The 26,824-nt window shown below is 52.1% G+C and overlaps 2 protein-coding genes across 4 annotated transcripts; one reads left to right on the top strand and one right to left on the bottom strand.

Annotated features, from left to right (window-relative positions):
* Positions 1-11,540: 11,540 nt before the first annotated feature.
* On the bottom strand, positions 11,541-12,711 carry DNAJC30 (DnaJ heat shock protein family (Hsp40) member C30). Its single transcript, XM_010387459.2, has one exon. It carries the CDS (start codon positions 12,683-12,685, stop codon positions 12,017-12,019), a length of 669 nt encoding a protein of 222 aa, XP_010385761.2. The 5' UTR covers positions 12,686-12,711; the 3' UTR covers positions 11,541-12,016.
* A 91-nt stretch (positions 12,712-12,802) lies between these two features.
* Positions 12,803-25,833, top strand: BUD23 (BUD23 rRNA methyltransferase and ribosome maturation factor). Of its 3 annotated transcripts, none has more exons than XM_010387461.2 (12): positions 12,803-12,927; positions 13,026-13,063; positions 15,527-15,622; positions 15,709-15,791; positions 15,891-15,987; positions 18,026-18,122; positions 19,837-19,887; positions 20,559-20,644; positions 20,850-20,895; positions 21,217-21,275; positions 25,240-25,329; positions 25,466-25,833. In XM_010387461.2, the coding sequence occupies exons 1-12, from the start codon at positions 12,880-12,882 to the stop codon at positions 25,518-25,520; spliced, it is 846 nt and encodes a 281-aa protein (XP_010385763.1). In that variant the 5' UTR covers positions 12,803-12,879; the 3' UTR covers positions 25,521-25,833. The 3 variants fall into 3 exon arrangements, with proteins under 3 accessions (XP_010385763.1, XP_010385762.1, XP_030788646.1); XM_010387460.2 differs by having other exon boundaries at positions 13,026-13,160; XM_030932786.1 differs by lacking the exons at positions 12,803-12,927; positions 13,026-13,063 and adding an exon at positions 14,036-14,653.
* Positions 25,834-26,824: the final 991 nt, after the last annotated feature.

The following is a 26,824-nucleotide window of genomic DNA, read 5'->3' as shown; positions in this document are numbered from 1 at the left end:
CGATGCTGCCAGACTCCTCTCTGCTGTTGCAGCCTCCACAGCTCAGCTCCTGTGCTTCCACTTCCTACTTTTGAGATGCTCTCCCTTCCTTTCTGCCCATGCAAAGCCCAGCTGTCCAGGTCCAACACCGCTGCTGCCTCTTCCATGAAGCCTTCTCTGATTACCAACCCGTGAGAGCCTTTCCTAAATCTTAACTTCCCAGCACTTCCGGTCAGAAGCGCTCACTGCTCCATCTTGGTTCTCCAATTGCCTCTCTTGTATGCACCTTCTTTTCCCGGGTTGCCCGTAAGCCCAATCGGGATGGTACCTGGTCTTCTCTGGCCTGCCAAATGACGGTCCCCACGGAGTGATGGAGGGCGTTTTGCAGGACTGATAGCATCTGTCCTCAGCCAGGGGGAACGCTAGGTGCCAGTTTGGATGATGAGTGTGGGACAAGGAGATGGGATATACCCCGAGTCAGCTTAGGTCAAGTCCAATGAGATGCAGTTTGGCAGGGAGGTGTGGAAGTTCTTGCAAACAAAAGGGGACAGTCACAGTGTTGTGTGAAGCCTACAAAGCTAATATGGTCTTGGTCCATGTTAATAAGGACGTAACCATCTGGAAAGAGGGAGGTGTTGGGGTCGCTTTACTTTTCACTTAAGTTTTTTACTGGAAGAGAAGCCCCTCCCCCCACCCGCCCCAAATGGCACCTTTGGAGAAATAAGGATGAGAAAGAACAGTCAGTGAGGTACAGTTGAGGTATCTGTTTGAAATGTGTGTGTGTGTGTGGAGCCTTTGAATCTCTAAAGGGTTGGGTCACCTAGAACCAGAGGTCAAAGCCAAGACCTTGTAATCGCCCGCCTCGGCCTCCCAAAGTGCTGGGATTGCAGGCGTAAGCCACCGCGCCCAGCCCGAGGCTCTTAAATTAGGGATGAGGCCAGGTGCGGTGGCTCATGCCTGTAATCCTAGCACTTTGGGAGACCAAGGCGAATGGATCACCTGAAGTCAGTAGTTCAAGACCAGCCTGGCCAACATGGTGAAAACTCATCTCTACCAAAAATAGAAAAATTAGCCAGGCATGGTGGTAGGGACTTGTAATCCCAGCTACTCAGGAGGCTGAGGCAGGAGAATTGCTTGAACCCGGGAGGCAGAGGTTGCAGGGGGTCAAGATCACGCCACTGCACTCCAGCCTGGACAACAAAAGTGAAACTCTGTCCCCCGCCAAAAAAAATGTTAGGGGTGCTCTATGAGATGGATGGTCCTCATCCCTGATGACCTGGGGGCAGCAACTGCTTGATGGGCCTTTTAGAGATGTCGGCTGTCGCTAGAGGGATTGGGCTGTGGGGGCTTTAGAACCTCAGGCCTAGACAGAGTGGCCCGCTAGTAGGGGCACAGTTCAAGCACTGGGAGTACCCACTTCAGAACCTCCATCCCACCTTGGTCTTGGTTCTACTCTCTTCACTGCTGGCACTTCCGCTGCTGGAGGCCAACGGACACCAGAACTGCTGAGTTCCTGCTGAGATGACCGAAGACTGAGCAGCCTTGGAAGACCTCTCCCCCGTGCTCTCTTCAGCACAGTCGGGGGCAGGCTGGGCCCCTTTTGCCCTGGCTTCCCGTTCCTGGTGCAAGCTTCCAGGGTGCAAAGCAGTCTATTCCCACGAAAAAGTACTCTTGCCCCATTTTTCTGAAAATGCATGGGCCTCTGCTGTTTTTTCGTTTTTGTTTTTGAGATGGAGTTTTGCTCTTGTTGCCCAGGCTGGAGTGCAATGGAGTGATCTCAGCTCACCGCAACCTCCACCTCCCAGATTCAAGCCATTCTCTTGCCTCAGCCTCCCAAGGAGCTGGGATTACAGGCATGTGTCACCAAGCCCGGCTAATTTTGTATTTTTAGTAGAGACGGGGTTTCTCCACATTGGTCAGGCTGGTCTCGAACTCCTGACCTCAGGTGATCCGCCTGCCTTGGCCTCCCAAAGTGCTGGAATTACAGACGTGAGCCACCGTGCCCGGACTTTTTTTTTTTTTTTTGGCTCTCCTTCATGATGGACATGGGGTAGAGTTTGCAACTGAAAGGGAAAAAGGGGCAAAGGTTGGGCAGGTCTGAGCCTTTCTCCACTATCATGAATTGGGGAGCAGCCTTTAGGAGGCAGCAGCTACCAGGTTGAGCCTCCCATCCCCAGGGCAGGTAAGAAGCAGAGAAAGTTGAGACATGGAGGAGAGGGACCAGGAAGAAGTGTTACCATGGGAACCAGATGGGGTCCTTCAGAAGGCCTCCCACACACCTCGTCTTGCACAAAGCTGATTCTGCTTTAGAGGGGCAGGCAGTGAGACCCCTCTGTGTTCAGCTTCAGCCTGAAAATGATCGCAGGCAGGTGAGGATGGACACTACCAGAGTGGAGTGGGCCCAGTTCTGGGTGGCCATGGAAAGGCTTCCAGTTGGATGGTTTGAAAAATCATCAACCCCTTTTGCTTGAAGGTACATGGAATGTTCTGGAAGGTTCTGGAAAGTGTAGCACTCTGTGCCCTTCCTTTTGCCTAAAACCTTCTGGAACTTGCTGCTTCCAGATTCTGGGGGCCCCAGGAATGTTCCTGGCTGTGATCTTCTGTGAGAGGGAACAAACTTGAGGGTCTGCATCAGGGGGCTCATGAGAAAGGTCCTACCTATTAGATACCATCTTGCTTTTACAAAACAAAAAAGTCTCCAAATAACATTCCCACCCCTTTTAATAAAAACAGAGCTCTCTGTTCCTCAGGAAAGTCTATTATGTATACCTCCTTGTTTGGGAATCACTAGCTTCTGCATTTTTCTAACCTTCCCCCTCTTGGTTTCCAAATATGAAACATAGTAACATTAAATGTACTTTTCCTTTTTCTAACCAATCAAGGCTCACTGAGCTAAGCAGGCTCCAACCAGTGTGAGCTCAAACCTTCACCACTGAATCATGTAGTCCCTGCAAAGCCATGGCTAAGAGCTTGCCCCTGACCTCCAAGGCTAGAGAATCGAATGGTTTCTAAGAGACCCAGTTGGACTTGCTGCAGGTTTATCTCAGTGTATACAAGGATTTTACACAAAAAACGGAGGGAACTGGTGTTACTGTACCAAAGGGCCTCTGGTCGTGTCTAAGCTTATCATTGCTGTAGACCTCTCCAGAGATTCTCCTTGTCCCACAATGAAAATAAGATTTCACTCAACCTCCCTGCATAAAGTGCAGGCTCTTTGCAGCAACATATGATATAGGAATTTGCAAACTCAAATGCCTACAGGGGCCAGGAAGGTAACACAGAGGTGCAAAGCAGTCCCTTTCCAGGAAGAAACACTCCTGCCCCTATTCTTCTGAAAAATGTATGGTCCCTCTTTACTTTTTTGCTTTCCCTCTGGATGTAGGGTACAGAAATGTTTTTCTGCTATGGGAAAAACGGTGCAAGTGTGTAGATAAAAGGCCTTTTACACTTCACCCTTGTTGGTGGAAGTGCAGCAAACTGGGGCGTGATGTCTCATCTAAATGGACAAAATTTGTTGTCTTTCTTTTGAGACAGGGTCTTACTCTGTCACCTAGGCTGGAATGCAGTGATGTGATCATAACTGACTTGCAATCTCAACCTCCCAGGCTCAAGTCATCCTCCCACCTCAGCTTCCCAAGTAGCTGGGACTACAGGTGAGCGCCACCATGCCTGGCTGATTTTTGTATTTTTTGTAGAGATGGGGTTTTGCCATGCTGCCCGGGCTGGTCCTGAATTCCTGGGCTCAAGGGATCCACCCACCTTGGCCTCCCAAAGTGCTGGGATTACAGGCGTGAGCCACTGTGCCTGGCCTAAAAGGGGAAATGCTACTGAGCTTCCCCCACAGTGCTAATGCAGGTATGTGAACTGAATGGTGGCGGATTTTCTCATTTTTTGAGAGATTAGAAATCTGTTTTTATGGGGGCGGTGGCTCATGCCTATAATCCCAGCAGTTTCGGAGGCCGAGGAGGGTGGATCACTTGAGGTCAGGAGTTCGAGACCCACCTGGCCAACATGGCGAAACCCTGTCTACTAAAAATACAAAAATTAACCAGGCGTAGTGGCACGTGCCTGTAGTCCCAGCTACTTGGGAGGTTGAGGCAGGAGAATCATTTGAACCTGGGAGGTGGAGCTTGCAGTGAGCTGAGATTGCACCACTGCACTCCAGCCTGGGCGACAGAGTGAGACTCCGCCTCAGAAAAAAAAGAAAAAAAAAGGCCGGGCGCGGTGGCTCAAGCCTGTAATCCCAGCACTTTGGGAGGCCGAGACGGGCGGATCACGAGGTCAGGAGATCGAGACCATCCTGGCTAACATGGTGAAACCCCGTCTCTACTAAAAATACAAAAAACTAGCTGGGCGACCTGGCGGGCGCCTGTAGTCCCAGCTACTCGGGAGGCTGAGGCAGGAGAATGGCGTAAACCCGGGAGGCGGAGCTTGCAGTGAGCTGAGATCCGGCCACTGCACTCCAGCCTGGGCGACAGAGCGAGACTCCGTCTCAAAAAAAAAAAAAAAAAAAAAAGAAAAAAAAAAAGAAATCTATTCTTATGCCCAAGTTTTGAATGTTGGGTAAAGTTGTTTTAGGACACTGTGCCAGCCAAATACTGTCTGCAAAGTGGCTGTGGCCTGTGAACCCCAAATCCCAGTCTGCTCTTTGTACTCCTCTAACAGGCCTTTCCCGCCGTTGTTTTTTTTTTTTTTTTTTTTTTTTTTTTTTTTTTTTTTTTTTGAGACGGAGTCTTGCTGTGTCGCCCAGGCTGGAGTGCAGTGGCGCAATCTCGGCTCACTGCAAGCTCTGCCTCCCAGGTTCCCGCCATTCTCCCGCCTCAGCCTCCGAGTAGCTGGGACTACAGGCGCCCGCCACCGCGCCCAGCTAGTTTTTTGTAATTTTAGTAGAGACGGGGTTTCACCGTGTTAGCCAGGAGGGTCTCGATCTCCTGACCTCGTGATCCGCTCGTCTCGGCCTCCCAAAGTGCTGGGATTACAGGCTTGAGCCACCGCGCCCAGCCCCCGCTGTTTTTTTTTCTGAGATGGAGTCTCACTCTGTCACCCAGGCTGGAGTCCAGTGTCATGATCTTGCCTCACTGCAGCCTCCGCCTCCTGGGTTCAAGCTATCCTCCCACCCTGGCCTCCTGAGTAGCTAGGATTACGGGTGTGTGCCACCATGCCTGGCTAATTTTTTTTTTTGAGATGGAGTCTCGCTCTGTCACCAGGCTGGCGTGCGGTGGTGCAATCTTGGCTCACTGCAACCTCCATTTCCCGGGTTCAAAAGATTCTCCTGCCTCAGCCTCCTGAGTAGCTGGGACTACAGGTACGCACCACCACGCCCAGCTAATGTTTTGTACTTTTAGTAGAGATGGGGTTTCACCATGTTGGCCAGGATGGTCTTGATCTCTTGACTTCGTGATCCACCCACCTCGGCCTCCCAAAGTGCTGGGATTACTGGCGTAAGCCACTGCGTCCAGCCAATGTTTTAAATCTTTTTTTTTTTTTTTTGAGATGGAGTCTCGCTCTGTCGCGGCCCAGGCTGGAGCACAGTGGCTGGATCTCAGCTCACTGCAAGCTCCACCTCCCGGGTTTATGCCATTCTCCTGTCTTAGCTTCCCGAGTAGCTGGGACTACAGGCACCCACCACCTCGCCTGGCTAGTTTTTTGTATTTTTTTTTAGTAGAGACGGGGTTTCACCGTGTTAGCCAGGATGGTCTCGATCTCTTGACCTTGTGATCTGCCCGTCTTGGCCTCCCAAAGTGCTGGGATTACAGGCTTGAGCCACCGCGCCCGGCCTTAAATTTTTCTTTTAGATGGAATCTTGCTCTGTCGCCCAGGCTGGAGTGCAGTGGCACGATCTCGGTTCACTATGACCTCCTCCTCCCAGGTTCAAGTGATTCTCCCGCCTCAGCCTCCCGAGTAGCTGGGATTACAGGCACCCGCCATCATGCTCGGCTAATTTTTATATTTTTGTAGAGACGGGGTTTCACCATATTGGCCACACTGGTCTTGAACTCCTGACCTCAAGTGATCCGCCCACCTCGGCCTCCTAGTTTTGGGATTACAGACGTGAGCCACCGCACCTAACCATTTTTTTGTGTGTTTATAGTAGAGACAGGGTTTCACCATGTTGGCCAAGCTGGTCTTGAACTCCTGACCTCAACTGATCTGCCTGCCTTGGCCTCCCAACGTGCTGGGATTACAGGCAAGAGCCACTGTGCCAGACCCTGAAATACCTTCTTTTGTCTAAAGTGGCAGTCCCCTCTCAGGGCTAAGGATGTGAATGCTGAAGGGACAAAGGCAGGATGCGAGAGTCAACCCCCCACCACAAGACTACTGACAGGACCCTAGCCTTAAGAGGCACTGGTGCCGGCCGGGCACGGTGGCTCAAGCCTGTAATCCCAGCACTTTGGGAGGCCGAGACGGGCGGATCATGAAGTCAGGAGATCGAGACCATCCTGGCTAACACGGTGAAACCCCGTCTCTACTAAAAAATACAAAAAACTAGCCGGGCGAGGTGGCGGGCGCCTGTAGTCCCAGCTACTCGGGAAGCTGAGGCAGGAAAATGGCGGGAACCCGGGAGGCGGAGCTTGCAGTGAGCCGAGATCTGGCCACTGCACTCCAGCCCGGGGGACAGAGCGAGACTCTGTCTCAAAAAAAAAAAAAAAAAAAAAGAGGCACTGGTGCCATGGCTAGATTCATAGCGTGGCTGTGACCTCAGGACAGATGGTGAAAGATGAGCTCTCTGCATGCACTGAGCATGTCTGGCATATGCAAGGTCTTGAGATCCAGGCTCAGTTCTCACCATGGTTTGCACACATTAACAGAGGGACACTCAGCTGCTTTGCACAAAACCACGACGGCTGCAAGCTGGACCTGAGAGCTGAGCTGCTGAGGGAAGGCAAGGTGGGTGTTCTCCCATAATTTTGTTTTTCTTTCTTTTTTTTTTTTTTTTGAGGCGGAGTTTCGCTCTTGTTGCCCAGGCTGGAGTACAATGGCGCGATCTTGGCTCGCCACAACTTCTGCTTCCCAGGTTCAAGTGATTCTCCTGCCTCAGACTCCCGAGTAGCTGGGATTACAGGCATGCGCCACCATGCCCGGGTAATCCTGTATTTTTTTAAAGTAGAGACGGGGGTTTCTCCATGTTAGTCAGGCTGGTCTCGAACTCCTGACCTCAGGTGATCTGCCCGCCTCGGCCTCCCAAAGTGTTGGGATTACAGAGGTCAGCCACTAAGCCTGGCCTGTTTTTCTTTTTAGAGATGGGGTCTTGCTGTGTTGCCCAGGCTGGAGTGCAGTAGCTATTCACAGACGAGATCTTTACACACTACAGTCTTGGACTCCTGGACTCAAGCGATCCTCCTGCCTCCACCTCCCAAGTAACTGGGACCACAGGTGCACACCATTGTGCCTGGCTTTCCCTCATGATCTTCCCCATGGGCAGGTGGCAGTGTGTGACTTCATCATGGTGCTGAGGAACTGAAAGGAGGCAAAGGCCAGGACAGGGCCAGCGTTTCTAGTGCACTGAATTCGAGTGTGAACTGAGGTAACACTACCACTTACCAGCCGTCCCTCTCGGCCTGTTTGCACGGGGTCTGGTGACCTTCCAGGAAGCCCAACGGTTTGAAACACAGACCTCTTCCATTTCCAAAAAAGCGAGTGCTGGTGGCCACTCCAAGTCAATCGTGATCCAGTAGGACAGCTCTGTGGCCTAAGGTAAGCTACTCCCAATCAACTTGGCTCGTAAAGAAGTGCACTCAATGAATGAAATGCCGGAACCTCAGAAGGAAGAGGGAGAAACACTACTTCCTCGACACTGGGATCTGTAAAAGGCCATCTCATCCAGCAATAAATAAAGGGCAACAGAGGTCAAGAACAGTTTGGGTCAGAAGAAATAAAGTCCCAGTCAAGCCCAAAGATGACACCACAACTGCCTAAACATGTGCGCCTTTGGTTCCTGTCTTGTGGCCTGCCTCCCCATTTAGGAAGCATGCCTGCTGCTCACTCGGCCTTGTGCTATACTAGTACCTGATTTGCTTTCTAGGAAACTGATTTGCTTTCCAGGAAACTGATTTGCTTTCTAGGCTCACCAGGCCGAGTATTAAAGGACCAGCCAGTAGGCAGGGCTAGGAGCAAAACTGCAAATTTATTTTTTGGTCAGCCAGCTTTGTGGGGGAGGGGTGAGGTCCCTCGGTCTCCAGCAGGGGAGGCCAAGGGAGTCGCCCGGTGGGGCTCTCGGGCGGAGTTCCTGCAGTCCCGACAGGAGTGGGGGCTGAGGAAGTGCCCGCAGCGCGCCCGCTGGGAGCGGCTTTTATGTCCTGGGCCTGGGAGTGGGCGGGCAGTGGGCGGGACATAGACAGGTGGGGGGCCAGGCGGTAGGCGTGGCTAGGCGGGTTCCAGTTTTTCTCCGTCGGAGGTTGGGTTGCGCCTGGGCAGTCGACCCGTCTTTCCCGGAGGCGGGAAAGTTGACAGTGAAGAACCCGGAACTGCGCCATCTTGCCTCCGTTTGTCCAAACAGTACCCCCTCCCCACCGCACTGAGCACAGCCTGGGCCAGGCTGGGCCCCTTTACCCTACTCTCGCATCCTAGGTCCAAACTTCTAGGGAGTTTTGCTTGTTTGTGAAAAACAAAGAAAATGGACTAAGGCTGGGCATGTCTGAGCCATCCTCCACAACCAGGAATTATGGAATAGCCCCTAGAAGGCAGGGGCTAAGGTCATGGCCGATTTCAGCCTCTGCTTGCCAGGTAGCAGTAGAGAAAGACTGAAGCCAATCCGAGTGGGTGGGGGAGAAACGTGACCATGGAAACCTTTTGGGGGTCCTTCAAAAAGCCTCCCACACATTCCCCTTTCCATGAAGAGCACAGGCTTAGTTTCAGGGCAGGCAGGGAGTGGGGCTCCTCAGAGGTTAGCCCTGGCCTTACAAAACCCTGAGGCGTAAAGGGATGGGCATTTGGGCCGGGTGCGGTGGCTCAAGCCTGTAATCCCAGCACTTTGGGAGGCCCAGACGGGCGGATCACGAGGTCAGGAGATGGAGACCATCCTGGCTAACACAGTGAAACCCCGTCTCTACTAAAAAATACAAAAAACTAGCCGGGTGAGGTGACAGGGCGCCTGTACTCCGAGCTACTCGGGAGGCTGAGGCAGGAGAATGGCGTGAACCCGGGAGGCGGAGCTTGCAGTGAGCTGAGATCCGGCCACTGCACTCCAGCCTGGGCGACAGAGCCAGACTCCGTCTCAAAAAAAGAAAAAAAAAAAAAAAAGGGATGGGCATTATGGCCTGGGCCTTGTTCTGGACCAGGGGGAGAGGCTTAGGGTTGGATGACGGTTTTTATACAATACTTTGGTTAGAGTTTCACGGAATGTCCCAGAAGTTTACCTTAGTCTGGACCCAACCCCGGTCTGAACCTTCTGGACCTTTCTATGTTCCCTAGGTTCTGGGGCTCACAGGGAACGTTCTTGGCTGGGATCCTGACTGAGAAAACAAACTTCAAAGGTCGAGCTCAAGGAGCCCATGCTATTAGACCACTAGTGCTTTACAAATCCACATCAAAACAAGGCCACCTGTTTCACTAGAACAACAAGCCCTTGCCCCACTGTTTCCGTTGTGCCTGCTTTATTGGTTGAGAAGCACTAGTTTCAGAACATTTTGCTAAACTCCACCTGGTGCAGTTTGTTTTTCCAGAAAAAAAGTCTCTGTCCTGTTTTCCAAATATGAAACATAGTAACAATAAATGTTCTTTTAAAAAGTACATATCCCCTCCCCCCAAGTCCAGCTTTTAAAAAATACATATCCCCTCCCCCCAAGTCCAGGCTCACTGAGCCAAACAGGTCTGAACCAGATTGGGCTCAAATCTTTTTTTTTTTTTTTTGAGATAGGGTCTGGCTTTGTCGCCCAGGCTGGAATGCAGTGGCAGGATCGCAGCTCACTGCAACCACGGCTTCCCAGGCTCAAGCCACCCTCCCACTTTAGCCTCCTGAGCAGCTGGGACTACAGGCACTTGCCACACCCGGCTAATTTTCATGATTTTTGTAGAGGTGGGGTTTTGCCGTGTTGCCCAGGCTGGTCTCCAACTCCTGAGGTCAAGAGATCCACCCCCCTCGGCCTCCCAAAGTGTTGTGCCAGGCCCTAGATCTTCACTATTGCATCATATGGTCGCTGCAAAGCCCTGACTAGGAGCATACCCCAACCTCCAAGGTAAGAGACAATCGAATGGTTTTCCTTTTTTTTTTTCCTTTTCCGGAGATTGGCACAACGATGGAATGGTTTTCAAGAGGCCAAGTAGGACCAGCTGTGGGTTTATCCCATTTTACCTGAGGATTTTACACAATACATTGAGTGCAGGAATTGCATGCAATTATTGCACTCGGTAATACACCAAACCACTCCTAGCTTTGTTTAGACCCTAGACTTGGGCCCTCATCCTTCTCATAGACCTCTTGCGAGGATTTTCCCCTTTTACAGATTTACACTCAGTCCGGTGCATAAACACTTGAGCACCGACAATCTCACAGCCAACTCACTGCCGACATCCAGTGACTCACAGTTAAGAGAGCTACAGCAGCAGCTCTGACCAAAGTGATGACCAACTACTTAACATGAATTAGAAAGAGTGGAAAAAACAACACACCTTTAGCCAGCTCTGCGTTAAGAACCAAGTCTCCACCTTAAACACCAAGCCCCCGTCCCTCAGTAGTCCTGTGTACTCCCAAAGCCCCAAAGTTTACCGTAGCCTCAAGCAGCCTCATCTAAAAAATTTAAAAAAGGGCCTGTGATAAGCATTGCAGGTTAAACAGGAACAGGGGACTCAAGCGCGGAGTTTGTCACTCTGTTTCTGGGAAGGGAGGGGCTGCACAGTGTGCAATGAGGCTGGCTGGTAAAGGGAGGACCAGGTGACAGCCACACTGTCCCAAGGATGAACCTGGCCCTGCTAGCATCATGCTATAATCCCTATGGATTAGAACTATGGCTAATAGGCTGGGCGTGGTGGCTCATGCCTGCAATCCCAGCACTTTGGGAGGCCGGGCGGGTAGACAGCCTGAGGTCAGCAGTTCCAGACCAGTCTGGCCAAGATGGTGAAACCCGTATCTACTAAAAATAACAAAAAACTAACCAGGTGTGGTGGCGGGAGCCGGTAATCCCAGCTACACAGTCAGGAGGCTGAGGCAGGACAATCGCTTGAACACGGGAGGTGGAGGTTGCAGTGAGCTAAGATCGCACCACTTCACTCTAGCCTAGGCAACAGAGCACAAGACTCCATCTCAGAAACAAAACAAAACAAAACAGAAACCCCCAAAACTATGGATAATAAAGCATGACAGACCTTAAGATGCCAAATGATTTTCTCCTCTGCTGTCATGCCCACAGAGTAACTTCTCCAAGGTCACACATTAAATACGGGCACAGGAACACTCATTCCTTATGCTCAATGACTTTGTTTTCTCACTCCCACATGCTATCAACAGAAGGGGGAGTGCCCCAGGGGCCTGACCTTAGCTGGAGGAATGGCAGGCTCTCCACTAATCCCATTCTTACCCTGGACCAGGTCTCACCTGCGGCTTGGGGAACTCACAGAAAGACAAGTTTCGTATAACCCCGAACCTTTTCTTTTGGCAGCCAACAACTGGTCACATTGCACATTTCAAGGTTACAGAGGAGGCCCACCGTACACAAGCGGGGCAGGAGCAGATAAATCTTGCTAGGGGCTTTACAATAAAGCTACAGCGAGTGTTCCAGAAGTTGACTACATCTGGAAGCAGGAAGACAAACTCTGGAAGAAGTACCCTAGAGACTCCAGGAATCCCTTAACTCCTGAGCTTTCGGGACTCTTCAGCGTGGGGGCCTTTTTCTTAGACGTCGAGAGACCTCCTTTTCTGGACCATAGTGGAGGGATGTGCAGGTCATCGGCTAAGCTGGGCGGGTGGGGGAGGGCAGGGGGAGTACAGTTCCTTCGGATCCCAGCAGAGGTTAGACTATCAATGGCCAAGGGTTCAGAGGCAGGAAAAATGGCCGTTTTTGGGGGGTTGGCTGGGGACACTCCCCTTCCCTCCTCTCTCCGATTAAATATAAAAGCCAATGATGATGAAGATTGAGAAGACGAGGAAAATGGCAGCCGTGTCTCGGGTCTCTTCCCAGCGGAGGCCTTTCAGGGACGCATGCTCCCGCCTTTTGCGAAGGGCCTCCCGCCGGGCCCTCAGGCGCCGTTCCCGCTCCAGTTGTTCCCCGTAGTGGGCCTGGTAGAAGGCGTCAAAGTTGAACATCGTGCGGTTGGCGCCGGGGGCGGCCCGAGAACCGGCGTAGGTCCGAGAGGTGGGCGGCGAGCCGGGGTCGGGTGCGGGCGTCCTGGAGGGCCGGACGCCGGGTCCGCGCAGGTCCTCGTCGCTGAGGAGGCCGCGATCATACTTACGACGGAGGGTGGCACTGCCCAGCACCACGTAGGCCTGGGAGATGCGCGTGAAGCGCTCGGCAGCCTCCGCGCTCCCAGAGTTGCGGTCCGGGTGGTAGAGAAAGCACTGACGGTAGTAAGCCGCCTTGATTTGGGCCTGCGTGGCTGTGGAGGGGACGCCAAGCAGATCATAGAGCGCCGTGCGCGAGTACGAGCAGTCGCCCTGAGAATAAGTCCTCGTTCCCAGGCCCAGGCCGGGTGTAGAATTTAGTGGAAAGCCACGGGCCTGCAGCAACCTCCACGGTAACAGCCGCGACCACCATCCCCTGCGCATGGCTGCCATCTTGAATTGATTAGGCGGGCGGTGCAAGAGAAACTGGCCAATGAGAGGCGCCGGTTGGTCGCCCTGTAGCCAGTCACGTAAGGGGGCGGGCGAGGAGGGGTGGAGCATGTGTATTACCAAGCGGTCGCCGGGCTGATGACATAAAAGCGGGTTCCGGGAAACGCCACTCGCAGGCGTGCTGCTGAGGCGTGAGAATGGCGTCTCGCCGCCGGCGTCCGGAGCACGGTGGACCACCGGAGCTGGTAAGTTCCAGGGTCTGCGGACACGCCTCTCCTCACTTCTACGGCCACCGCGTCTGAATTCCTCCTCTACCTGCCATTTCTTTTTCTTTTTTTCGCAGTTTTATGATGAGAATGAAGCCCGGAAATACGTTCGCAAGTGAGGGGAGCTCGAGTACTGCGCGGTGTCCGGGGGTCGGGAAGCGGCAAGTTGTCCCGGTTGCTGGCGTTGCCCGGAAAGCCCGCAGAATTTGGGGGTGCGGGGAGGGAAGGACCCGGGTGGGTGTCTTTTCTGTCTTTGGTAAATCAACTTTGCCGATCTCTCTGGGCCTCGGTATCTCAGCGTTGAGATGGGGTGATCGCGCTTGCTTTTCCGTGGGTGGTTTTTCAAGTCGAGTGTGACAACTTGTAAGCATGTGGTAAAAGAGGCGCTGGGCGGTGGGTACGGGCGAGGGGTCAGTCTTGGTGTGGGGAAGGAAGTAATTAATGTCCGTAGGATGCTTATCGTGGCGTCTTGTTTGCCAATAAATCTCCACGACAGCCGTTGGTGTGTTACTGTCTGAATTTCATAGAGGGTGGTTTGTATAAACTAGAGTTGTGGCCAGGTGGGGGTGACTCACGCCTGTAATCTCACCAGTCCCAGCGCTTTGGGAGGCTGAGGCGGGAGGATCGCTTGAGCTTGAGAGTTCGAGACCAGCCTGGGCAACGTAGCGAGCCCCCGTCTCCCCCCAAAAATAAAAAAGTTAGCCGGACGTGGTGGCTCCCCTCGGCCTCTCCAGTAGCTGGGACCTCAGGCGCGCGCCACCGCGTGTGGCGTATTTTTTAAATTTTTTGTAGCGACGGGGTCTCGCCGTGTTGCTCAAGGTGGTCCAATCTCAGGGCTCAAGTGATCCTCACGCCTTCGTCTCCCTAACTGTTGGGATTGCAGGCGTGAGCCACCGCACCTCGTCTCTTTAAAAAAAAAAGGGGGGGGGGGCGGAGGCGGGCGCGGTGGCTCACGCCTGTAATCCCAACACTTTGGGAGGCCGAGGCGGGCGGATCACCTGAGGTCATGAGTTCGAGACCAGCCTGGCCAACATGGCGAAACCCTAGCTCTACTAAAAATACAAAATTAGTCGGGCGCGATGGCAGGCTTCTGTAATCCCAGCAAGTCGGGAGGCTGCTGCCGCAGGAGAATTCGCCTGAACCCGGGACGGGGAGGTTGCAGTGAGCCGACATCACGGCACTGCACTCCAGCCTGGGCGACAGAGAAAGACTTTTGTCTCAAAACAAAAAAAAAAAAAAAAAAATGGTATTTTGTGGTTTTTCCATGCTTTCTCCCTGAAAGACTAGCCCTATTTAACTAAATGGCTATTGGCTGGGCGCGGTGGCTCACGCCTGTAATCCCAGCCCTTTGGGAGGCCGAGGCAGATGGATGACCTGAGGTAGGGAATTCCGAGACCAACCTGGCCAACGTGGTGAAATCCGGTCTCTACTGAAAATACAAAAATTAGCCGGCCTATGGGAGGCTGAGGCAGGAGAATCGCTTGAACCTGAGAGGCAGAGGTTGCAGTGAGCTGCGATCGCACCACTGCACTCCAGCCTTGGCGACAGAGTGAGACCCTGACTCAGTCAATCAGTAAATAAATAGCTATTGGATACCGTTTCTTTTTTTAGGGACAGGGTCTGTCTGTTGCCCAGGCAGGAGTACCATGGCATGATCCCTGCCGACTGCCGCCTCAAGCCATTCTCCCCAGTTCCGGAACTAGAGGTACTCACCACCACGCCGGCTGAAATAGCTTGATATTTTTGTGTGAGTGTGCGACAGTCTCATTCTGTCGCCCAGGCTGAAGTGCTGCAGTGGCTGCAACCTCGCCTCCCGGGTAGTTGGGAACTACAGGCGCGCCACTTCATGCCCGGCTAGTTTGTGTAATTTTTTTTGTGTAGAGGGGGTTTTGGCTGTGGTGCCCAAGGATCTGGTAAGTTGCTCACGGGATCCGTCCGCCCTGACCTGCCAAAGTACCGGGATTATAGGCGTGAGCCACCAGTCCCGGTCCTTACTGCTGACTTTTTATGTCGATTATATGTTGAAGTGGTACTTTGAACATACTGGGTTAAAGAAAGTATGTTATCAAATATATGGGGTTAAAAATATGACTCCAGTTTCTTTCTGTTTAAGTTTCTTTTTGACTGGCTATATGTGGCTCGTGTTGTGTTTCTCACAGACTGTGCTTCTGTAGGTTTTTGTGCATTATTGATCTTTCTAGATGAGAGAAACTATGGAGAATAATTCTTGCAAAAAATGTTTTCAACAAATGCTAGAGCAGCCCAGCCTAATAGAGTTGCAGATCCCAATGGTTGTTTATTATTAGGAAAGTGATTTGCCTTTTATACATCTGCTTGGCAGCGGTACAATGATAATTTGTTACCACCAAATAACATGGTCCTGAATTACATGGAATTTTGGGGTCACTTTTAAATAGTTGAATTTGTTGATCCCAATTTAGAGGGGGTCAGAAAGGAGTACCTTGGGATGATGGATCCTTTTTTTTTTTTTAACTTGTTTTTTTTTTTTTTTTTGGTCTGGGGGAGGTATTCACCCAGAACTCCTTTACCATGTCCACTTGTGTTTCTGCCTTCCCAGCTCACGGATGATTGATATCCAGACCAGGATGGCTGGGCGAGCATTGGAGCTTCTTTATCTGCCAGAGAATAAGCCCTGTTACCTGCTGGATATTGGGTGAGATTCTGGGGCCTGGTTCAGATTGTCTGAGGTGGTGAAGTACCTTTGCAAACTGATCCTGAGTTTATGATCCTGTCTTCCAGCTGTGGCACTGGGCTGAGTGGAAGTTATCTCTCAGATGAAGGGCACTATTGGGTGGGCCTGGATATCAGCCCTGCCATGCTGGGTAAGTATGTCCTGTTTGGCACCAGGGTGGATTACCCTGATGGGTGTAGAGAAGCCACAGGTATTGTCTCTTTCTCTGACTGCCTTTTCTCTAATGTAGATGAGGCTGTGGACCGAGAGATAGAGGGAGACCTACTGCTGGGGGATATGGGCCAGGGCATCCCATTCAAGCCGGGCACATTTGACGGTTGCATCAGGTGAGGGTCTTCACTTCCTGCTTTTATTTATTTAGAGACAGGCTCTCACTCTCACTTAGGCTGTAGTGCAGTGTCTATGATTACGGCTCATACTGCAGCCTCCACCTCCTGGGTTCAGGTGATCTGCCCCTGAGTAGCTGGGACTACAGGCCCATGCCACCATACCTAGCTAATTTTTTTTTTTTTTCTATTGAGACAGAGTCTTGCTCTGTCACCAGGCTGGAGTGCAGTGGTGCAATCTGGGCTCACTGCAACCTCTGCCTCCCAGGCTCAAGTGATTCTCCTGCCTCAGCCTCCCAAGTAGCTGGGATTACAGGCGCTCACCACTATGCTCGGCTGATTTTGTGTTTTCGTGGAGACGGGGGTTTCACCATGTTGGCCAGGCTGGTACTGAACTCCTGACTTCGTGATCCGCCCGCCTCAGCCTCCCAGAGTGCTGGGATTACAGGTGTGAGCCACCGCACATGGCCCAGACTTTCTTTTGTAAACATTTGCTACATGTAAGACATACAAGTTGCTGTGGAGTACGGGGAAATGAAACAGTCTCTGCGTTTAAGACTTTCCACAGTTTATTAGGTGCTTTAGGACTTGGACCAGGCAACTGAATATAAGGCCATGAGTGGTGTGTGCTCTAGAGAGTCGTGGGGCTGCCACAGCACAGGAAAGCCTTGGGTGGAGGGGCTGCGCCTTGAAGGCTGGGAGGAATTTGGATAGTCAAGGAGAGGGTTTCCGAGTGAGGGAACAGTGGGCAGAGGCACTGACACTAGTGGGAAAGGGGCCTGAGATGAGAGTGATGAATGAGAGATTCCACAGAAGATGGCGTTGTGTGTGGTTGGTTCCTAGAAGGCACTTAAGTGTGTCCTAAGAAGTTTGGGCTTGATGGCGTAGATGATAGGGAGTTGGCAGGTGACGGGATCAGATGTGTGTTTAAGGAAGGTGATTTTCAGATGGAAGAGGAGAGGGAGTTAGGTGGAAGCATTTGAGCTGGTAGCGCTGAGCATTGGTGGGGGGACGTGAAAGTTGGGAGCGACTGTGGGAGTGGAGGTAGGGCTCTGCATGTGTGTGTACAGCAGAGAGGGAGGGGAAGGGCAGGAAGGAAGACATAGTGACTGCTTGAGGGTTTTTTTAGTTTATTTTTTGAGATGGAGGCTTGCTCTGTTGCCCAGGCTGGAGTGCAGTGGTGCAATCTCATCTTATTGCAAACTCCGCCTCCTGGGTTCAAGTGATTCTTCTGCCTCAGCCTCCTGAGTAGCTGGGATTACAGGCACATGCCACCACACCGAGCTAATTTTTGTATTTTTAGTAGCAACGGGGTTTCACCGTATTGGTCTGGCTGGCCTCAAACTCCTGACTTCAGGTGATCCACCTGCCTCAGTCTCCCAAAATACTGGGATTACAGGTTGAGCCACCGTGCTCGGTTGCTTGAGGTTTTAAATCTGGGGGTTGTGAAAACACTCAACAGGTAGAGTGGAAGGGAGTGATTTAAGAGGAAGGGTGATGGGGTGGCTGTGTATGTGTGAATAGTCTAAAGCCTGTTTCCTTGGATTGGAGGAAGGGAACAAGGAGGGGTGTGTGGGCAGACAGTCTTGACATGGAGAAATTTTCAACTCGGGATGCAGATGGAAACAAGGTTGAGGAAAGGTTTCTGGGACTGACTGAGGGACGTGAACGCTGTCCTTCTGTATGTCCTATTTTTCTAGTGTTGTAGAATCATGACCTGCAGTGGACCTGCACTTTTTTCTTTGTCTTTAAATTTTTAAACTTTAAAATACTTTTGAGTAGAGATGGGGTCTTGCTATGTTGTCCAGGTTGGTTTTGAACTCCTGGCCTCAGGCAATTTTGTCTTGGCCTCAGAAAATGCTGGGATTACAGGGCGTGAGCCACTGTACGTGGCCTGAACCTGCACTTTCTAAGAAGGGAAGCTGTGGGAGGAGGGGTTTCTCTTGGAGATCCAAGACGAATGATGTCGAGAAGCTTGAAGCGGTTGGGGGAGCAATGTGGATTGCTCCCTTGCCTGACTAGGTCCGTTCCTTTTTAGCATTTCTGCTGTGCAGTGGCTGTGTAATGCTAACAAGAAGTCTGAAAACCCTGCCAAGCGCCTGTACTGCTTTTTTGCTTCTCTTTTTTCTGTTCTCGTGAGTATAAGGTCTTCTCCCCATCTGGGTTAGCTGCCTGTCCCTCCGTAGCCCTGCAGGTAGAGTGAGGAAATTGAGGTGTCCCATGATGGGAACGCTACTCATATGGGACCGCATGGGGTAGCAGGACCTTACTGTGGTTGCTTCTGTCCAGGTTCTCAGCCTAAAGAAGTTCAAGCTCAGTGGATTGATACACGCTAATCAAACCCAGAAGTCACTGATGGCAAAATCGGAGACCAATTTATTAACTTGTAATAGGGCCTACTTCTGTTGATTGGTATTCCTATGTCTATTACTCTGAGTTGTAGTCAGAAGTTGGTTTGGGGATCAGAAGTTGGTTTGGGGGCATGGACTGAGCAGAGTGAGGACAAGAGATGTCGTGTTGAGACCATCCAGAGGGGTACCTTCCAAAGTGCCCACATGCTTCTGACTCCTCACTTCTCCCTCCACCTAATGCTGATCCTTTTCGTCGGATGGGGAACAGGATAGTTATTTACCGCAGAGAGAGCCGACATTAGCTTTATCTTGCCTTTTTAACTTACGACGTTAATTTCAGTTGTTCACTAGGATTAGATGATAGTCTGAGATTTTAAGTCCTAAAAATGAGTTATTTTTAAATCTTGTTTTTTGAGACAGATTTTTGCTCTGTTGCCTGGGATGGAGTGCAATGGTGTGATCCACTGCACCCTCAAAATCTTGGTCTCAGCTTCTCAAGTAGCTTGGGCTACAGGCACACACCACCATGCCAGGCTAATTTTTTAGTTTCTTTTTTTTTTAGAGATGGTGTCTAGCTATGTTGCCCAGGCTGGTGTTAAACTCCTGGCTTCAAGCAATCCTCCTGCATCAGCCTCCCAAAGTGATGGAATTATAGGTGTAAGCCACTGTGCCAGCTTAAAAATGAGTCCGTTTTGAAGGATCTGAGTGGTTTTTGCCTCCTTAGCCTGGTCCAGCCCATCCTTAGTTTTCCTGGGGTGGACTGCCCCTGCCGATCTGGCCGCTGGTCTTTCCTGGAGTGGACTCCTCCTGCGGATCTGGCTGCTGGTCTTTCGTGGGGTGGACTCCTCCTGCGGATCTGGCCGCTGGTCTTTCCTGGGGTGGACTCCTCCTGCGGATCTGGCCGCTGGTCTTTCCTGGGGTGGACTCCTCCTGCGGATCTGGCTGCTGGTCTTTCGTGGGGTGGACTCCTCCTGCCGATCTGGCCGCTGGTCTTTCCTGGGGTGGACTGCTCCTGCCGATCTGGCCGCTGGTCTTGTGTGTCACATGAGTTTTCCTCCTGGCGTACTGGGTTAATATTGTAGTTCCAAGGGCCTTTATGTTTCCTCTTCTCCGTGCTGGAAGGCTCTTCCCCTCTACCTTTAAACAGCCAGCTCCTCACTCCATTCAAATCTCTGCTCAAGTGTCCATCTGAAATAGAGCTTTTTGGAACCGAAAGTAAACTGAACTGAAAGGAAACTCTTTGTCACTTTGTCCAATTCCTCTTTTTGGAACAAAGAAAAAATTGCTACTGTGAATGAGTTGCCTCCCCTATTAAAATGTGAGCTCCAAAGTTCAGGGTGATCTCTTTTGTTCATGACTATCCCCAGCCCTAACAGCAGTGCCTTATCCATCCATAATGGAAACTCAGGAAATACTCGGTGAATGAAGGAAGGGAGGGTGTCCAGGCCCTAAGCTGATGCGGTCATTTGTAAGACAGTGATGTTCCTGTTTCTTTCAGGTCCGGGGATCCCGAGCTGTCCTGCAGCTATACCCTGAGAACTCAGAGCAGGTGAGTCCCTTGGCTACTGGGTGTGCAGGGGAGAGGGGGGACTCAACAGGTAAGCTGTCCTGGGGAAGCGACAAAGAACTTTATGCAGATTGGCGGGAAAAGGAGAAAACACGCACCCTAGTGTGGCCCCTGATGGCACATTTGATGACCTGATATCCTAAGGGGGTGGCATTTGCGGAGGTGGGGTGGGATGCCTTCTCTTGGCAGATGACATGGTATTATAGATAAGGTGATACGACTGATTTCCATAACCAAATAAGTGAATGCCATTTAGGAAGGGGGAGAGGGCACCGACAGTTGTCTGTTGTGTGATGTATAATTAAGGAATGGCGGAGTAGGATGTAGATGTTGAAAGATAAGTGAAGAGCTGTCCCTGACTAATAACATGAATGAGTCTGGCTTCCAATTGTGGCCATCTCCTTCCTAAACTTGAGTGGAGAGCTGGGTCCCTGTGCTGGAAAGTGAGAATGAGAGGAGTTGCTTTGTTCTGTAATTCTCCTGAGCAAGGTGTGGGCCATGCCTGCACTTTTCTCTACGTGGCTTACAGCGACCTTAAGTTCTCCCAGGCAGGATTCGTCCTGGGGCAGACTGGTTTCTGAAGGAGGGGAGGGAGATAAAGCTGTCTGCTCCTCTCACCTCCGCTGCCTGACCCACTGCCTTTCTTTCTTCAGTTGGAGCTGATCACAACCCAGGCCACAAAGGCGGGCTTCTCCGGTGGCATGGTGGTGGACTACCCTAACAGTGCCAAAGCAAAGAAGTGAGCACTGGGGTCTGGTGTGCTGCCTGGGCTGCAGGAGGGAGGGTAGTGGCATAGCCCTTTCAGGCCACTCAGTGGTGCAGAGGAGTGCTGGGGTGTGGGTCACCAGGGTCCAGGCAGGCGGGGTGGGGAGACGGGGTGGCGAGAACTTGTCTCCCTATGGGGTTTCTCCACCCAGTCCTCACGTTGCACTTTCTCCTTTCAGATTCTACCTCTGCTTGTTTTCTGGGCCTTCGACCTTTATACCAGAGGTGAGGGACACTGGGTTTGCCAGCAGGCCTGTGTCTTGACTTCCAGGCAGTGGGGCTCAGCCTGTAGAGCCTGCTGGGAGAACACTGATGGGGAAGCAGGGCCCAGCCCCAGAGTGCAGAGCCTGGAGTGCTCACGTCCTCTGGAATCCGGAGGCAGAGACCTCTGCTCTTCAGGTCCCAGAAAGGCATGTCGGTTCCTTCTCGTGGGACTGGACCTTGTCCCTGTTGGAAGGGCTCTGGCCTGGGTGCCCGGGCTTCTGGAGTGGGGCAGATGGGTTGAGAACTCTTCAAGGTGACCTAAGTGCACTTTGGTTCCTGCAGGGGCTGAGTGAAAATCAGGATGAAGATGAACCCAGGGAGTCTGTGTTCACCAATGAGAGGTAAAGCAACTGCTGAACCCTACCCCGACTGCAGCAGGGGCTGCCATATTTGTTAGACATGGACTTCTCTCCACCCTCACCCAAGCCTCTCAGGTCACATGCAGCAGGGACACCAAGGTGGTGGTAGAAACATCAGGCCCCGTTTGGACTGTGCCTGTTTGGGGCTAGGAGTTTGGGGTCCTGGATGTCTGTGGGCAGCCATGCAGCTTGGAGCTCCCTTTGTGAGCCAACACGTACCCCTTCCTCTTGCCACACCTGGCAGGCTGTCTCCTTCCTTCCTGATGCTGCCCTCCACCTGCATCCGGGACCCTCTCCCTTGGGTGCCGTGGCTCCCCCTTCCCTCCTGCATGCTCATCTTGACTCTCCTGGGTGACTCCGGTCGGCACACAGGCATGCTGCACAAGTTGTCCTTTTCTAGAAAAATTCATGCCTTAATTAACCCCATAACAACTGCTAACCACCCCATTGATGTGCTTGCCTTCATAGCAGGACTCAGACCTGCCTCTTTCTTCTTCCCTCCTGCCATTCTCTCATTCCACTTCTCAGGCTGACAATTATGTCTTACCAAAAATCGTTCTTGTCCAGGCCACCACCAGTTTCCGTCAAGCCACGTCTGGTCACTTCCAACCTTTTTTCTTGTCCTGCCTGCTCAGTAGGGTCGGAGGCAGCAGCGCGCTTCCTCCTTGACACTTCCTTCACTTGGCCTTCCGCCCACTGTCGTGGTTTCCTCAGCCTTCCTGGCTGCTCCTCAGTCCACTGCTGCTTCCTCCTCGAGTCCTGGGCCCAGCCTGGATTGGATCCCTTCTCTCTCTGTGGTGTGTAAATGCCAGCCAGAAGTTCCTGACTCCCAAATGTGTATCTTCATTCTCTGCCACCTGGGGTTTCCCAGTGCCTCCTCAGTGTCCACACCTGGACTTTACACGGGTATCTCAAACAGAACAGCTCTTGGTTTTCATCCCCTAAGTGTTCTTTTTTTTTTTTTTTTTTCTTTTTTTTGAGACAGGGTCTTGCTCTCTTACCCAGGCTAGGGTGCAGTGGTGGAATCTTAGCTCACTGCAGCCTCACACTCCTGGGCTCAAATGATCCTCCTGCCTCCACCTCCCAGGTAGCGGAGACTACAAGTGCATGCCACCATGCCTGGTTAATTTTTAAAGTTTTTGGTAGAGATGGGGTCTTGCCATGTTTTTCAGGCTAGTCTTGAACTTCTGGCCTCCAGCGAGCCCCCTGTCTCAGCCTCCCAAAGTTCTGGTATGACTGATGTGAGCGTGTGAGCCACCATGCCTGGCCATCCTCCTTTTTTTTTTTTTGACATGAAGTCTCACTCTGTCATCCGGGCTGGAGTGCTGTGGCTTGATCTCAACTCACTGCAACCTCCGCCTCCCAGGTTCAAGCAATTCTCCTGCCTCAGCCTCCCAAGTAGCTGGGATTGCAGGCGCCCACCATTACACCCAGCTAATTTTTTGTATTTTTGGTAGAGAGGGGGTTTTGCCATGTTGGCCAGGCTGGTCTTGAACTCCTGACCTCGTGATTTGCCTGCCTTGGCCTTCCAAAGTGCTGGGATTACAGGCTTGAGCCACCGCGCCCGGCCCATCCTCCATTCTTTACCATTCTTGATCATTCCTGTCTTTCCCTACATTTCACATCCCGTCAGCCTGTCATTGAGCCCTGCTGTCCGTCCCTCAGTGTGTATCCCCATGCTGGCTCTCCCTGCTTCCAACGAGTCTAATCCAGCAGAGCCTAATCCAGCACTACCCCTAGCCTGGATTGTTGAAACAGCTGCCTACCTTGTCTCCCTGCCTTTGCAGTCTTTGCTTCTTGCAGATTATTTTCTGCATAGCAGCAAGACTGGTCTTTTTCTCTTTTTCTAAAATGTAAGTTGTATCTTGACATTACTCTTTCAGTGTCTTCCTTGCAGTTCCGCTCCCCGCTCAGGTTGATTTTCCTTAATACCCTTCGCTGCTCTGAGTCATACATACCAGTTGACTTGGTTATTATTTGTATCTCCAGCTAGAATGAAAACTTGCTGAGGACTGGTATTGTATCCCTGACGTTGAAAATAGTGTCTTGTTAGTAAAAAGTGCTCAGTATTTTTCTGAATGAATAGTTGATGATAAGGTAGTGAAGAGGGAGGTTGTTTCTGAGTTCCAGTTGACATGAGGGAAAGGTCTTAAGACCTTTAAGGCCGGGCGCGGTGGCTCAAGCCTGTAATCCCAGCACTTTGGGAGGCCGAGACGGGCGGATCACAAGGTCAGGAGATCGAGACCATCCTGGCGAACACAGTGAAACCCCGTCTCTACTAAAAATACAAAAATCTAGCCGGGCGAGGTGGCGGGCGCCTGTAGTCCCAGCTACTTGGGAGGCTGAGGCAGGAGAATGGCGGGAACCCAGGAGGCGGAGCTTGCAGTGAGCTGAGATCCGGCCACTGCACTCCAGCCTGGGAGACAGAGCAAGACTCCGCCTCAAAAAAAAAAAAAAAAAAAAAAAAAAGAAGACCTTTAAGACATTTAAGAGGAAAAATGAGCCCCAAATGCACGTGTTGGGAAAGGCCCACAGCTGGGCGCAGCCAGGCATGTTCCTCGCGTCCACCATAGGTTTATGCTGCCTGACCCCCTTGGTCTTTGCTCATTTCCCTTAGCTTCCCTAGTTCATTCCCCGTGGGCAGCTGGGGCCTTCTGGATGACCTCTTCTCTCAGGTGTCCGTCTTGTGCTCCCAGGGTGCACTCGCATCTCCTCCCTCACAGGGGAGGTACACATTGCCTCATCTACTCCATGCATCTTAGGATCCCTTTTGTCCTCACATTGGTGTCTTCAGACGACATGTCCTAAAAGTAAACATGGGTAAGCTGAATGATGTGAGTGAGCCTCCATTCCTCAGCTATCTGAAAAGTGGGGGTAGTGCCACCCATCTTGGCAGTGTGTTCAGGGTGCCCAGCACATACCTTGCCATCCCTCGTTCTGTAGGCTCACACTTTCAGTTCCTCAGATGAGGTAGAGAGCAGGGAAGGGCCTCTGTTACTGTCACCTCCGTCTAACCACATTCAGGACACTTGTTTATTTTAAATAAATAGGTGAATTAAGTCTTTTAAGCTTTTACCTAATCAGTCTCCAGGCTTTTTTTGGCCTGTTCCTTCCTTCCTCCTGGCCTCCTCCCTCCCATGCCTCTCATGTGCCTCCTGCAGGGCTGGGCCCCCACTTCTCTTGGGACCTGTGTTTTGGGGCACTCTGTCTTCACCTCCTCCCTTTAGCTCCCTTGATGACTTTCCCCTTTGCTGCTTCTCCCATGGCCCACCTGTTGGCCCCTCTTCGCCACTCAGCCCTTGCTTTGTACTCCTTGTAGAACCTTGAGATGATGACTCCTGTGTCCCCAGTCCTGCTCTGCAACTGCTCCTGCTTTGTGCTGGCCCATCAGGCCCAGGCACCCGAATGGCAGCTCGTTGGCTTGCCCTGTCTCTGGTTTCTATGGATGGTCACAGGGGTGTTCGGGGTTACCCCAGCCCTCTTTCCTTCTTCCTTCACACCCCTCAGTCCTTCCTTTTCAGCCCCTTCTTTCCATCCCTGTCTTCCTGCCCCCAAGCTGTGGACCCTAAGCTCCTGCCGTGAACTGTCCACTGTGCTCTTGAAGTTCAGATGATGATGTGTCACTGCATTGGTAGAAAGCGGCCTGCTTACTGCTGCTTAGCTGCTTCCCAAAGAGGGAACAGACTGCTTGCTGGCATTGAGATCTCCATGCCTGGCCCAGCCCTCTCCTCTCCCCACCCAACAACCTCTGTGGCCTGGGTGGATGTTATTGGGAAGGAGGGTGTCCAGAGTGGGGACTTGTGTTGTAGGGAAGGTGGAGCATTTGAGGGAAGGGGCATCTGAGGCCACCAGACTCAGAGGTAAGCTTGCCATGGATTCAAGTGGGGGCCAGCTGGGCAGCCCCATCCATCAGCCATCCACCAGCTCATCGCTGTTTCCACCACAGGGTCCCATTCAGGATGTCGCGGCGGGGAATGGTGAGGAAGAGCCGGGCATGGGTGCTGGAGAAGAAGGAGCGGCACAGGCGCCAGGGCAGGTGAGTGCCAGCCTGGCAGCTGGCGGGTGGGTGGGGGGGGGGGTGCCTATTGCCACTAAGAGCTCCCCTGCATTTGAAGGGTCCAGGCTGCTTTGATCTTTTTTTTCTGAGACTGTCCTATTCCTTTTTTGCACAGGGAAGTCAGACCTGACACCCAGTACACCGGTCGCAAGCGCAAGCCCCGCTTCTAAGTCGCCACATGGTTCTGGATAGGCACTTGCCTCTGTACTTTCTATATTGTTCAGCTGACAAAGTAGTATTTTAGAAAAGTTCTCAAGTTCTAAAAATGTTTTCTACAGTAAAAAAAAGTACTCTGGGCCGGGTGTGGTGGCTCACACCTGTAATCCCAGCACCTTGGGAGGCTGAGGCGGGAGGATCATTTGAGGCCAGGAATTTAACACCTGCCTGGGCAACATAATGAGACTTCGTTTCTGGGGGGGGGGGGGGGGCTCTGGAAGCATCTTATTTTGTTTAAAAGCAAGAAATAAAAATTCCTTTTGTGGAGCTCTGGCATCTCCCAGCTCTGTGATTCTCACCAAACTCCGGTTCCTCCTGGTGGGCTACTGCTTGACTCCCCAGGCAGTAATCAGGTTTAAAAAAACTTCATGTGCATGAAAGCATTCTTTCCATTTGCAAGGAACAGAGTCCTTTAATTTGGGGCTCATACATAACTATACCATAATCACAGCAAGCGAAGTTGGGAAGAGGGTCTGGATAAAATGTGTTTGTGGTGCCTGCTGGCCAATCTCTGGCTTCCCTTCCTGTGAAGGCCTTGCCAGTCCAGTGGCCCCGGCCTGAACTGTGGCACTGAGCTGCTGCATGGTCAGCTGCCGACCAGCCCAGCGCTCAGATGTCTTGGGCTGATCTCTCGGCCGTCACTGGTGGTGGAAAAGGGCGGGTCCTGCTCTGGGGCGGTGTGGGGCTGCCCGGCAGGCTGTGATAGGAGAGGAGGTGGAATGGTTTGCCTGAGCCGTGTGCATGTGGGAAGAGGCAAGATCTTGGGCATTGCACTACAGAGCTAGCTCAGGTGTTCAGCAGCTTAAGACATTAGGCAATTGGTGCAGGGGCCCGAGGGGCCAGGTGTCTGGGAGAGGGGTGAGGCTTGGGGCCTAAGGATCCAAGCCCTGCAGTGGGGTCTCCTGCAGGTGTCAGATTCGAGGCCTCGAGTGTGGCCTCTGGGCCTGTTATCAGGGAGTAAGGCCTGGATGTTCTCCACTGTATGGCGGTAGACAGGTCTGAGGAAATTCAAGGTCCAGGGTGGGGTTGAGGCTGAGTTGGGATCCTCGCCTCTGAGCCCTTCCTCTTAGTGCCACATCCATTCATCCTCAAGTTCTAAGACTGTGACACTGCAGATGGCAAGAAGTCTAGAGCAGCCAGGCCAGGCATAACCTGTGGTCCCAGCTCCGTGGGAGGCTGAGGTGGGAGGCCAGCTTGGGCAACAGTGAGGACCCTCCTAAGGTTTTCCCCCAGGAGACCTGGGGAAGAAACCTAGAAC

This window comes from Rhinopithecus roxellana, chromosome 6 (genome assembly GCF_007565055.1).
Source record: "Rhinopithecus roxellana isolate Shanxi Qingling chromosome 6, ASM756505v1, whole genome shotgun sequence".
NCBI classification, from domain to species: Eukaryota; Metazoa; Chordata; class Mammalia; order Primates; family Cercopithecidae; genus Rhinopithecus; species Rhinopithecus roxellana.
The sequence above is the reverse complement of the archived record's forward strand: the minus strand, read 5'-3'. Positions and strand labels throughout refer to the sequence as shown.

Bases quoted from the DNA above. Each gene is read 5' to 3' on its own strand.
- BUD23 (XM_010387460.2), top strand. From the start codon at position 13,030: ATGATGAGAATGAAGCCCGGAAATACGTTCGCAAGTGAGGGGAGCTCG. The intron at 20,645-20,849 runs GTGAGCACTGGG...TTCTCCTTTCAG, and splicing joins AACAGTGCCAAAGCAAAGAA to ATTCTACCTCTGCTTGTTTT. The intron at 25,330-25,465 runs GTGAGTGCCAGC...TTTTTTGCACAG, and splicing joins CGGCACAGGCGCCAGGGCAG to GGAAGTCAGACCTGACACCC.
- DNAJC30 (XM_010387459.2), bottom strand. From the start codon at position 12,685: ATGGCAGCCATGCGCAGGGGATGGTGGTCGCGGCTGTTACCGTGGAGG.